The sequence below is a fragment of the Lolium rigidum genome, chromosome 7 (genome assembly GCF_022539505.1).
Source record: "Lolium rigidum isolate FL_2022 chromosome 7, APGP_CSIRO_Lrig_0.1, whole genome shotgun sequence".
Classification (NCBI taxonomy): Eukaryota; Viridiplantae; Streptophyta; class Magnoliopsida; order Poales; family Poaceae; genus Lolium; species Lolium rigidum.
The window spans coordinates 180,683,830-180,697,611 of NC_061514.1; the positions used below are offsets into that span (position 1 = coordinate 180,683,830).

A 13,782-nucleotide genomic window follows, 5' to 3' on the forward strand; every position below is an offset into this window, starting at 1 on the left:
ATCCTAATGATGTGCCATTGGCCCCTAGGAGACTCGATATTACTGCTATGAAGAGTCATCATTTTGTTACAACTGACTCCACTTTAGATAATATGGTATATAGAATGTTGTTTTCTGACGGGGAGGAGAAGGAAATCCCTCTTCCCCAACCTGGTTTGTTAAGTATTGACAGGCAATCATGGTCGTGCACTAAGGAGGAGGTGGATGAGCATATGAAGATACAAGAGTTCCACCAACAACATGACTCCGAGGACGTCGGGACCTCCTACGACCACACCGTCACATATCCGGGTGCTTCTTCTAGCACATACCCGGAATACGACCCATCTTCATATTACGGAGATACTACTTCATGGGATCGATGGGATTGAACTCCACTTAGGCCAAAAGCCTAAGCTTGGGGGAGGTATACCGGCATCACTCATTCTTTGCATATTATGGTTGCTGGATACTTGTACATACTTGTTTAGTTTCTTTGAGTGGTTTTCTAATGAGAGGAAGATGATATTTGGGGAAGTGCTGCCTGAAAACAGATTCTGGGCTGTTACCGTAAAAATTCGTGTGCCCAGCCAGAACAGTATTTTGAATTGAAAATTTTTGTGCATGTTCCCCAGGTTGTTATCTAACTTTCATTAGTTGAACACTTTTTGAACTGAGCAACGTAAGATTTTTGTAAAAATCGATTTCTGTACTGCTGTCAGGTTTTGGCAGATTTCTGCCATCTCGTTTTTCTGTGTTTCTTTTAGTTTGCTATTTCTTGTTTCCACTTTGTTTCTTTCCCAAAACACAAAAAGACCAAAAATATTTCTGTTGTTTCTCTTCACCATTTGTTTATCTTGGTTTCTTGCATTTGTTTCGCTTTATTTGCTATTGCTAGTTTGCTATAAGAAAACCCAAAAAGATTTTGCTTTGTTTGCTTGTTTCCTCTTGTTCTTATTTGCAAATTCGAAAACACCAAAAATATTTGCTGTTCTTCTTTGGTTTTGTGAAGCTCATCTTGAGTTCAATGGTCTTCGGTGGCTGGAGCGTGGTTTTCATTTCATATTATCCAAGCTACACAAGTGAAAAGGCAATAATGACGATATACGACAATCTGATTGTGGTGAGAGGCTGGTATGAACTCTATTTGTTTTCATTTTTGTACATATACTCATCCATGTGAGCATGCTTAGTTGGTTCATGTGAGGTATATGTTATTTAAGAAAGTCTAGTAGTTTATGATCTCTCATGTTTAGCTCCAATCTATTAATATGAGTAGCATGTCATGGATGTTTGCTTGCATTGTTTTATTCATAAGTAAGTATGGCATTGTGGTATCCTCCTCTGAATAATTCATTTATATCGACTTGGCACATGCTCACGCATGCATATGACTGAACAAAAAGTCAATTAAGCCTCGATGATCTATATTGCTTCAGAGTCCTTGTATCACTCTTATGCCTCTGTTAATTTATTTTGCCGCAAGCATGATTATGACAGTTACTGCTCTCTTGATTTGTCGCTCCCTAGTCTTTTTGCTAGCCTTCACTTGTACTGAGCGGGAACGCTGCTCGTGCCTCCAAACACATGAAAACCAAGTCATTCCAGAGTGTCCACCATAAATACCTATGCATGGCATTTCAAACCATTCCAAGTAAATTCTCATGCGCTACCTTTAAAACCTTCAAAATGCTTCTTAATTTGTGTTAATGTTTCATAGCTCATGAGGAAGTATGTGGTGTTTAGCTTTCAACCTTGTCATTTACTTTTGACGGACTCTCATATGGAATAGTGGCACATCCGCTTATCCAATAATTTTGCAAAAAGAGTCGGCAATGGGATTCCCGAGTCCCGAATTAATTAAACTTAAATAGACACTCCTCCATGGTTTGTGATTGTTGGACGGCACCCGAAGGATTCGGTTAGCCATGGCTTGTGTAAGCAAAGGTTGGGGGGAGTGTCATCATCATAATAAAACTAAAATAAAAAGGCACTCCTTCATGGTATGAGATTGTTGGCAGGCACCCGAGGATTCGGTTAGCCATGGTTTGTGCAAGAAAGGTTGGAAGGAGTGCCACATAAACGTGCAATAATTCATGGGAGCCGCTCTTGAAAGTCCGGTTGGCAAGGTAGTTAGTGTACCCATTACCATTCGTTGACAACAACAAACACCTCTCAAAATAATTTTACTCCTGATTCATAAAAATGAAAAGCTCTAGCGCATGTTAATCCCTGCTTCCCTCTGCGAAGGGTCAATCTTTTACTTTTATGTTGTGTCTCCATTATTTCTTTGAGTACTATCTTGAGAGCACAACTGTCATTCTTAGTATAATATGCTTGTCTCAAAATATGATTGATTGTGGTATAACTTTGATGCTTTTATCTTTGACAATCACTACTTCTAGTCTTTCTATGAACTTCAGAGGTGCCTGGGCATTTATGTTTTGCCAATCAAATACGGGCAAGCGAGATACCACTTTATCATACTCTCTTATGAACATTGCAATCCTGCTTATATACATGATTCATGATGCTTATTATTAATTGTTGGTACCTCTCCATGATTGACATAGCTGTTAGATGATTTTATTTGCATGTGTCTCATTATGAACTGCTCAAGTATTAGCCATATCATGAGAATATATACATCATATGAGCAAATGTGTTCGTGAAAGTTCTTTTATCGCTCAGTTGTTAACTGAATTGCTTGAGGACAAGCAATAAGCTAAGCTTGGGGGAGTTGATACGTCCAAAACGTATCTACTTTCCCGAACACTTTTGCTATTGTTTGACCTCTAATTTGTGTATTTTGGATGCAACTAACACGGACTAACGCTGTTTTCAGCGAGAACTGCTCAGTGTCTCGTTTTTGTGCAGAAATCCAACTTTCGGGAAAAACCTCGGAATTTATGCAGAAGGCCCTATTTTCCCAGGAAACTAACGGAGCCAGAAGGGCAATTGAAGTGGAGGCCCGAGGGCCCCACACCACCGAGCGGCGCGGCCCGGGGGGCCGCGCGGCCAGGTGGTGTGGCCCCCTCGGCCGGCCTCCGACGCCCTCCTTCGGACTACTTATTCGCCTCGACCTAAAAACGCCCGGAGAGAAGTCGAAGTCGCCGTAAACCCTCCGAACGCCGCCACATCGCGAAACTCCGTCGCGGGGGCCGGAAGTCTCCGTTCGGCACTCCGCCGGGACGGGGAATGGAGGAGATCATCACCGCCATCACCGCCAACGCCTCTCCATCAACCAGCAATGTTTCCCCCATCCATGTGTGAGTAATTCCCCCGCTGTAGGCCGAAGGGGATGGTAGGGATTGGATGAGATTGGTCATGTAATAGCATAAGATTGTTAGGGCATAGTGCCTAGTGTCCGTAGATGGTACTTTTATGATATTGTTGCAACTTGTTATGCTTAATGCTTGTCACTAGGGCCCGAGTGCCATGATCTCAGATCTGAACATGTTATTATTTCATCATGATATTCATTGTTTATGGTCTTACCTATAAGTTGTATACACATGTCGCTGTCCGGAACCAATGGCCCCGAAGTGACAGAAATCGGGACAACCGGAGGGAATGGTAGCGATGTGAGGATCACATGTGTTCACGGAGTGTTAATGCTTTGCTCCGGTACTCTATTAAAAGGAGTACCTTAATATCCAGATAGTTTCCCTTGAGGCCCGGCTGCCACCGTCTGGTAGGACAAAAGATGTTGTGCAAGTTTCTCATTGCGAGCACGTACGACTATAATTGGAACACATGCCTATTGATTGATTAGTACTTGGACACCGTTTTATTATTATCCGCAAATGCCCTGCTATGATTGTTACATGAGTTTCTCTCATCCATGCAACGCCCGTCATCCGTCCCCGTGCCTACGGTATTTTAATCCTGCTGTTTACTAAAATCACTACTGCTGTCTTTGTTACTCTGTTGCTTGTTATTTCACTATCTGCTATCGCTATAAAACTGTTACTATCGATAAACTCTTGCGAGCAAGTCTGTTTCCGAGTGCAACTGAATTGACAACTCCGTTGTTAAGGCTTCCAAGTATTCTTTGTCTCCCCTTGTGTCGAATCAATAAATTGGGTAATACTTCCCTCGAAGACTGTTGCGATCCCCTATACTTGTGGGTCATCAATCATCTGCAATGGCATCAAGAAGCGCTTGTTAGGACCACTAGAAAAAGCTCGACATACCTGGCCTGAGGAACTACCAAGTGTGTTGTGGAGCATCCGAACAACTCCAAATACAGCGACACAGGAAACTCCGTTTTTTCTGGTACATGGAGCGAGAAGCGATGTGCCAATCGAGATAGAGCACAACTTTCCACGTGTCGCGGAGTATGACGAAGAAACGTCGAGAAAAGCGCTAGAAGATGATGTGGACGCACTTGATGAAGCTCGAGATGAAGTATTGTCTCGAGTAACCAAATATCAACAGGACCTGAAGAATTACCACAGTCGACGTTTACGGCCAAGATCTTTTCAGGTGGGCGACCTAGTTCTTCGGCTAACGCAAAAAAGTCATGAAAAACTCGAGTCACCATGGCTCGGCCCTTACATCGTTACGGAAGTAATCGGAGGAGGAGCATACAGGATAAAGGACAAGAAGACAGGGGTGGAGGAGCCAAACCCCTGGAACGTGGCGCAACTCAGGCGGTTCTACGCCTAGAGTCGAAATATAGTCCTTGTAAAACTTCAATGTACTGAAACGCCCGCGAGTTTTCAGACGCACTCTTTTCCTTTTTCGGGGCACCGAGTGGGGCCGGAGAAGGTTTTTAATGAGGCGGGCTCGCGGTGCTGAAATATAATAAAGATAGTGGCTATATCACCTTTTCCTTTATCAACGCGACCAAAGTCATCGCTCCGACGAATTTCAATATAGTTCATCGATAAAAGAAGAAAAAAATCTTGCCTTGGTATTCAAATACCTCGTGAGTCAATAAAAATACAAAATACCTCGTGATGAAAAGCTATGGAGGCTTGGGATAGCTTTCTTCACTAGGAAAGCGGATGGCGCCTTCCTTCTTCATCAGGCCAAGCCTTTTCATCAGGTTGGCGTCTTGGTTGGAGATTTTGGATCTCTCCCACTCAAGATCTTCAGCGGCCATCGCGGACTCTGGAGTGCTTGTGGCGGGTCAAACGCGCACGCGGTGGCATCCACGGCAGCGGATTGAGCAATGTATGCGAGAGCGGGAAATCGGCGAAGATTGGGCGCAGAGGAAGATTTGCGAAGAGAAACAGGTGAGCGGCGCAAGCGAGGGGATGAACGGAGGTTGAAGACAGATTTATATAAGAATTGGGTGAAGCAGTGTACCGTTGGATGAGGAAATCGTGTGGTGAGAATTGATTTTCTAGTTACAAGGGCAAAAAAGTATTTTTACTGGGATAGGCGTTACCGTACGTGCGCCAGAAAAAGCGGAGGACGTGTGTCCCCCACTTGCACGACGTGTCAACATGGTGGGAACGATGGACCCACAAAGCAGAAAAATATCGACCATTGATAGAGTTGAAGAAAATTTGACAAGGGAAAATATGTCGACAAGAGAAAGGAGAATGGCGACGGGATAAGTTATTTGAATGCATCGGGAGCCTTTGGTAGAAACAAGTTTTTGCCCAAATGCTCGGGGGCTACTTCGAAAAAAGGAAAAATTTCGACAATGGCAAATATAGAAAATGTTGAGCCTACAGTCAAGCACAAGTTCTTGGCTGTAGCCTCGGGGGCTACTCCCATCGGGAGCGCTGTTCGCGCACCCGATAAAAAAAAATAGAGAAAAAAAAAAGAAAAAAAGAAGAAGAAGGAGGAAAGAATATCAGGAGATAATGGCAATATAGTGACAAGGTGGACTAAAATGTTGAGCCTACAACCAAGCACAAGTTCTTGGCTGTAGCCTCGGGGGCTACTCCCATCGGGAACGCTGTTCGCGTGCCCGATGAAATTAACAAAGGAAAAATAGAACAAGCAAGAGAGTATATTTCGAGTTATCATTAACTCTCCATATACTCCCATCGGGAAAGCAATATAAGTTATATTTGACTCGATAAAATGTGCCATTCCAACAGCCGGAAAAGCACTCGACAATATATTCTCAGAACGCCGAAGTTGCGATCAATTTCTGAATGCCGCAAAATTGCGAAGGTAAGACCCCAGACCTATTCTGGTCGGGCGTGGCATCGCCGAAGACCGCGCTCGCTACTTTTATCCGTATCAACGGATACGAAGAAAAATCCTAACGGACGCGTTAGGTACTCGATAAATTTGACCGGGACTCGACGGAATGGTAAGACCTTAAGCGGCGCCCGTCGAAGTTTACACCGGTATCCCGAAATCATGTCCGGGGACGTGATTTTGAAGTAGGTTTTTGCGGATTGCCACTAGAGCAGTTAACTAGTACCGATCCGTCGGATGAACTAGCCCCAACTACCAATATCCCCGTACAATACGAAGTTTATGAGAAAAAGTATAAAAGTTAGAGCTTTCGAGTAAAAATAAACGAGTGGAGATTTTCCACGACTCTATGATTCAAGCAAAATCTCGGGGGCTACCGACATAGGCATCCCAAATGGGCCTGCCTAATATAGTACCCGGGGTTTATTGAAGGCCCACTACCCGAAGAATAAGAAGACTCGAGAGCCCAAGATGTATTTAAGGAAAAGATAGAGTTGTAATAGGAAGTGTTATTTGTAATCTGGAGGGATGAGTTAGAAACCGTCCCGGACTCTGTAATCCTTGTATAGCACGAATCCCTCGGCTCCACCTATATAAAGGGGGGGTCGAGGGACGAGAAGATCATCGAATCATTGTTTGCAAACCCTAGTTTTCATATTCGTTGAGTACTTTTCGGCTGAAACCTTCGAGATCTACTTGCCCTCTACTTCTAACTAAACCCTAGCCTACAATCCATAGGCATTGACAAGTTAATCCCTTGTCAGCATCCCTTCTTCATCGACAACTTATCAGGTCACCTCTAGTGAAACTATATTTTTATTCTATCACATCTTATGTGCTTTACTTGGAGCGTCTGTATGTTTTTGTTTTTGTTTTTGTTTGAATAAAATCGGATCCTAGCATTCCTTGTGTGGGAGAGAGACACGCTCCGCTGTTGCATATGAACACATGTGTTCTTAGCTTTACTTTTAATGTTCATGGCGAAGGATGAAACTGCTCCGTTCATCATTATTATGGTTGGAAACAGAAAATGCTTCATGTGGTAATTGGTATAATGTCTTGAATAATTTGATACTTGGCAATTGTTGTGCTCATATAGATCATGTTTAAGCTCTTGCATCATGTACTTTGCACCTATTAATGAAGAACTACATAGAGCTTGTTAAAATTTGGTTTGCATGATTGGTCTCTCTAGAGTCTAGATATTTTACGGTGAGGTGTTTGAACAACAAGGAAGACAGTGTAGAGTGTTATAATGCTTGCAATATGTTCTTATGTAAGTTTTGCTGTACCGGTTTATACTTGAGTTTGCTTCAAACAACCTTGCTAGCCTAAGCCTTGTATTGAGAGAGATTACTTCTCGTGCATCCAAATCCTTGAGCCAAAAACTATGCCATTTGTGTCCACCATACCTACCTACTACATGGTATTTCTCTGCCATTCCAAAGTAAATTACTTGAGTGCTACCTTTAAAATTCTATTCTTTGTCTTTACAATATATAGCTCATGGGAAAATAGCCTTAAAAACTATTGTGGTAAAGAATATGTAGTCTATGTATCTTATTTCTTATAAGTTGCTTGTTGAGCGGTAACCATGTTTCTGGGGACGCCACCAACTATTACACCTTTGTTGAATATCATGTGAGTTGCTATGCATGTTCGTCTTGTCTGAAGTAAGGGTGATTTATCATGATCAAATGGTTTGAGTATGCATATTGTTAGAGAAGAACATTGGGCCGCTAACTAAAGCCATGAATCATGGTGGAAGTTTCAGTTTGGACATCAATCCTCAATCTCTTATGAGAATATTATCTGTTGTTGAATGCTTATGCATTAAAGAGGAGTCCATTACCTGTTGTCTATGTTGTCCCGGTATGGATGTCTAAGTTGAGATCTATCAAAAACGAGAAATCAAATGCGATCTATCTCCTTGAAACTTTGTACAGGCGACATAGAGGTACCCCTTTGTGACACTTGGTTGAAACATATGTTATGCAATGATAATCCATGTAAATCCAAGCTAATTAGGACAAGGTGCGAGCACTATTGGTAATCTATGCATGAGGCTTGCAACTTATAAGATGTCTTATGCATAACACATATGATTTATTACTACCGTTGACAAAATTGTTTCTATGTTTTCAAAATGAAAAGCTCTAGCACAAAAATAGTAATCCATGCTTCCCTCTGCGAAGGACCTTTCTTTTACTTTATGTTGAGTCAGTTTACCTACTTCTTTCTATCTTAGAAGAAAACACTTGTGTGAACTGTGTGCATTGATTCTTACATGTTTACCTATTGCACTTGTTATATTACTTTGTGTTGACAATTATCCATGAGATAAACATGTTGAAGTTGAAAGCAATTGCTGAAACTTATATCTTCCTTTGTGTTGCTTCAAAGCTTTCTACTAAGAATTTATTGCTTTATGAGTTAACTCTTATGCAAGTCTTATTGATGCTTCTCTTGAAAGTACTATTCATGAAAAGTCTTTGCTATATGATTCAGTTGTTTAATCATTGTCTTTACCATTGCTTCGAATCACTTCATTCATCTCATATGCTTTACAATAGTATTGATCAAGATTATGATAGCATGTCACTTCAGAAATTATCCTTGTTATCGTTTACCTACTCGAGGGCGAGTAGGAACTAAGCTTGGGGATGCTTGATACGTCTCAAACGTATCTATAATTTCTTATGTTCCATGCTACTTTAAGATGATACTCACATGTTTTATACACACTTTATGTCATTATTATGCATTTTCCGGCACTAACCAATTGACGAGATGCCGAAGAGCCGATTCGTTGTTTTCTCGCTGTTTTTGGTTTCGAAATCCTACAAAGGAAATATTCTCGGAATTGGACGAAATCAACGCCCAGGGTCTTATTTTTCCACGGAGCTTCCAGAAGATCGAAGGGGATACGAAGTGGGGCGACGAGGCGCCGCCACCATAGGGCCGCGCGGCCAAAGGGGGGCCCGCGCCGCCCTATGGTGTGGGCCCCTCGTCAGCCCTCCGACTCTGCCCTTCCGCCTACTTATAGCCTTCGTCGCGAAAACCCCTGTACCGAGAGCCACGATACGGAAAACCTTCCAGAGACGCCGCCGCCGCCAATCCCATCTCGGGGGATTCGGGAGATCGCCTCCGGCACCCTGCCGGAGAGGGGAATCATCTCCCGGAGGACTCTTCATCACCATGATCGCCTCCGGATTGATGTGTGAGTAGTTCACCCCTGGACTATGGGTCCATAGCAGTAGCTAGATGGTTGTCTTCTCCTCATTGTGCTATCATGTTAGATCTTGTGAGCTGCCTATCATGATCAAGATCATCTATTTGTAATGCTACATGTTTTGTTTGTTGGGATCCGATGAATATAGAATACTATGTCAAGTTGATTATCAATCTATCATATATGTGTTGTTTATGTTCTTGCATGCTCTCCGTTGCTAGTAGAGGCTCTGGCCAAGTTGATACTTGTAACTCCAAGAGGGAGTATTTATGCTCGATAGTGGGTTCATGCCTCCATTGAATGCGGGACGGTGACGGAAAGTTCTAAGGTTGTGGATGTGCTTGTTGCCACTAGGGATAAAACATCAATGCTTTGTCTAACGATATTTGTGTTGATTACATTACGCACCATACTTAATGCAATTGTCCGTTGTTTGCAACTTAATACTGGAAGGGGTGAGGATGCTAACTCTGAAGGTGGACTTTTTAGGCATAGATGCATGCTTGGATAGCGGTCTATGTACTTTGTCGTAATGCCCTGATTAAATCTCATAGTAGTCATCGTGATATGTATGTGCATTGTTATGCCCTCTCTATTTGTCAATTTCCCAACTGTAATTTATTCACCCAACATGCTATTTATCTTATTGGAGAGACACCACTAGTGAACTGTGACCCCGGTCCATTCTTTTACATCTGAAATACAATCTACTGCAATACTTGTTCTTTACTGTTCTTCGCAAACAAACATCATCTTCCACACTATACATTTAATCCTTTGTTTTCAGCAAGCCGGTGAGATTGACAACCTCACTGTTACGTTGGGGCAAAGTACTTTGATTGTGTTGTGCAGGTTCCACGTTGGCGCCGGAATCCCTGGTGTTGCGCCGCACTACACCCCGTCACCAATGACCTTCACGTGATCCTTGACTCCTACTGGTTCGATAACCTTGGTTTCTTACTGAGGGAAAACTTGCTGCTGTACGCATCACACCTTCCTCTTGGGGTTCCCAACGGACGTGTGCTTCACGCGTATCAGGCGACGCGGGGCTCTCCAACCCTGGCGGCGGGATCTACAGCGACGAGCCGGCGGCTCCGCGTGGTTGAGGCGGCGGAGCTCGACGATGCAGATGTCTTCCTCGCGGGCGACGGCTGCGGAGGCGCAGCTTCTTCTGGTGGTCTCTTGGTCGACGGGGCGGCGGCCTCGGGTGTTGTGGCGGTGTCGACGACGGCGGCTAGTGGCATCTGCGGGTGCGCGCCGCCGTTCTTGGCCACGTGGGTGGCAAGGAGGCGGTGGGTGAAGGTCGTGGCTTGGGGGTGGCTCCGGCGACCTTCCGCCATATCTGAAGGTGAGTTTTTTCCTCTCTGGCTAGCTCTCCTCCCCCTCTTGCTGGTCGTCGGTCCTTGATGGATTCAGGGACGGTTTGCGGGGTGGTGGTCTGAGTCCGGGACCGGGAGAAATCCTTGGTGGCTGGTCCACCACGGCAGTGGCGACGCCATGGGCTCCGCACTTCCTCTCTAGGCGTTGCTGAGGTCCCATGTGCTCCCCACCCCGGTCTTGTTCCCGGGTGAAACCCCTCATTCCTGTGGATTGGGCGACGATGGCGGCATGGGCGTCGCATCCTCCTTGGGGGCATCGCTTTGGGAACGGTTATCAGTGGAGGGCGACGGAGGTGGTAGGCGGCTCGTAGTGGTGCCCGAGCATGCTTAGTGCCCTGCTCCTTCTTCATCAGCGATCGTGGCCCCTGTTTGCTTTCTATGTGGCGTCTCCTTCGACCGGCGGTAGCTCAACTCTGGTGGCTTCATCAGCTTTGGCGAGGTGTGTCTAGTTTCTGGCCAGATTGGCGTTTGGCTTGCTTACCCCATTGCCCAGGGGAGCGTATCTGATGTCTGACGGTCCGGCGTCCTTCGAGCCAGGCCGAGAGGGTAGGGATCCCTCTTCGGCATTGGAAATGGTTGGTGTTGAAGCTCCCCCAACCTGCGACGTAGACGATGACTTCCCTCAAAGTAGCAGGTGGATCCCTCGAGCCTGTGCTGCGTCTTCCCTGGTGGCTCCGCGTAGAGGCTTCGACATCGACAAGCTGTTTTTCTTGTTTATGTAGTGCTTTTGATATTCGTTGTGTTGTAAACTGGCTGCACCTTGTATCAAACCTCGGCTGTTTGGGCTTTATTAATTTAAAGCTGGGCACTTGTGCCTTATGTTTAAAAAAGCTGAGTCCATCTTCTAGTAGGATTAGGATTTGTGTTTCAAGCCTTCTTGCATGCCGTACAAGGTACTAGTACTACTTAGCTTATTTAGCTTCAAGCTGAGTTTGAGTTGGGTTCGATCACGGTCGCATACGACTAGGTTCAGGTGGTTTTCGTCGGCTGTTCGTTGCATATATATATATATGCACAAGTCCTGCGATCAGATTTGTACCAGAAAAAACACTAAAAACAATATAAGCAATCGGACTTGTGATCGCTACTAGGCGCAGCATTGATATCTATTCTCTAGAGACGCTTCGATGGGTCGATCCAGCAAAAGCAAGAAGCTGATGGCCGGAGTGCTGGACCACCTCCAACGTCCGTCGACGTGGTATTACCTGACACCGGTGGCCGTGGCGTGCGCACCGGTGCTCAAGACCTACTTTAACCAGAACCTCCGGCGACCCATGCGGCAGCTCCTCCCGTTCCTCGACCCGTTCGTCACCATCGACATCCTCGCGAAGCCAGAGCAGAACTCGAACCCCTACATGGTGGCCAGGGTGAAGTCGAGCGACGCCTACGCGGAGGTGCTGGCGTACCTGAGCGCGGTGTGCTCGTTGGAGGCGCGAGAGCTCCGTGCCGAGGGCGCCGCCGAGGGCCACGGTTTGGTGCTGAGCCTCCGCGAGGGGCAGGAGGTGGCGGACGAGTTCAAGGGCGTCACCATGTGGTGGTCGGCGGTGGCGGAAGGAGTAACGGTACAGGGATCGCCGGGGAGGTGCTGCCGCCTGACGTTCCACGAGCGGCACCGGAGGCTCGTCGTCGAAGAGTACCTGCCGTACGTACGCCGCACCGGACAAGAGGTGACGTTCGGAAATCGTCCCCGCAGGCTCTACTCCAACAATAAGGACGTCAGCTACATGTAAGTAACGACCTGTGGATCGAATAATTACTTTCACCGCAACTGCAAGAGATCGATCACTGATTATAGCTTCTTTGTCCACGCATATATCAGTTCCAGCAGGGAAGAGGTGTGGAGGTACATCGACTTCCATCACCCAACCACCTTCGACACCCTCGCCATGGACCCAGCCAAGAAGAAGAAGATCATGGATGATCTCGACAACTTCCGAAACAACAAGGACTACTACCGTCGTATCGGCAAGGCGTGGAAGCGTGGCTACCTTCTGTACGGCCCGCCAGGCACCGGCAAATCGACCATGATAGCTGCCATGGCCAACTACCTCAACTACGACATCTACGACATTGAGCTGACCACCCTGCAGACCAACAGCGACCTCCGCAAGCTCTTCATTGAGACCACGGGGAAGTCCATCATCGTCATCGAGGACATCGACTGCTCCCTCGATTTGACTGGCAGCCGCCTAGCCACAAAGCTACCGCAGGCTCAAGGCAACGCGGGCGCCCAACAAAGCTACCGCAGTGCCAATGCCAACATACTGACGCTGTCCGGCCTGCTCAACTTTATCGATGGGCTGTGGTCGGCACACAGCGGCGAGCGGATCATTGTGTTCACGACCAACTACATCGACGACCTCGACCCGGCGCTGATCCGGCGCGGACGGATGGACATGCACATCGAGATGTCCTACTGCGAGTTTGGGGCGTTCAAGACCCTGGCCAAGAACTACCTTGGAGTGGACGATCACCGGCTGTTCGACACCATCGAGGAGCTGCTGAAGGAGGTGGAGATTACGCCGGCGGATGTTGCCGAGTGTCTTATGGCATCGAACCGCACAGATCGTGACGCGGATGCTTGCCTCGAGCGTCTGATCGATGAGCTTAACGCGAACAAGAAGGATCAAGCCGAGGCAGAGTCGGCTGTTACGCCAAATGGCAGCGAGGCCATGGGCCACGGCCAACGGAGCAACTAAAGATGATGGCGGTGAAAGTTCAGAGGATGATTCCTATATTCTTAGCAAGGTATTACGTGAGGTGTGTTGAAACTTTGCAGCTAGATAATAGTTTCTGTTTTTCAAAGCGGAGGCAGAATATGCGAATTGTTAGCTCTAGCTGCACCAGAGATAATGTACTCCCGTACTAGCACTAGCTTTAGCTCTGTTTATTCAGTTTATATAGTTCCTGTCCGTAGCAGTCAGAAGCTGCTGAGTCCACGCTGCGATCGAGTCGCTTTCCTTTCCCTGTTCAATTTGGTTGGGCTCGCCATGATTAAGGACGTGGGATGGCGCAGGCAAAGTG

The 13,782-nt window shown here is 46.1% G+C and overlaps 1 protein-coding gene across 1 annotated transcript; it reads left to right on the forward strand.

Moving 5' to 3' along the window:
• Nucleotides 1-11,885: 11,885 nt before the first annotated feature.
• LOC124672337 (AAA-ATPase At3g28610-like) lies at nucleotides 11,886-13,457 on the forward strand. The gene is made up of 2 exons (XM_047208581.1): nucleotides 11,886-12,484; nucleotides 12,578-13,457. The coding sequence occupies exons 1-2, from the start codon at nucleotides 11,886-11,888 to the stop codon at nucleotides 13,455-13,457; spliced, it is 1,479 nt and encodes a 492-aa protein (XP_047064537.1).
• Nucleotides 13,458-13,782: the final 325 nt, after the last annotated feature.

Coding starts and splice junctions, on each gene's coding strand:
- LOC124672337 (XM_047208581.1), top strand. CDS start 11,886: ATGGGTCGATCCAGCAAAAGCAAGAAGCTGATGGCCGGAGTGCTGGAC. Junction 12,485..12,577: donor AATAAGGACGTCAGCTACAT/GTAAGTAACGAC, acceptor CGCATATATCAG/TTCCAGCAGGGAAGAGGTGT.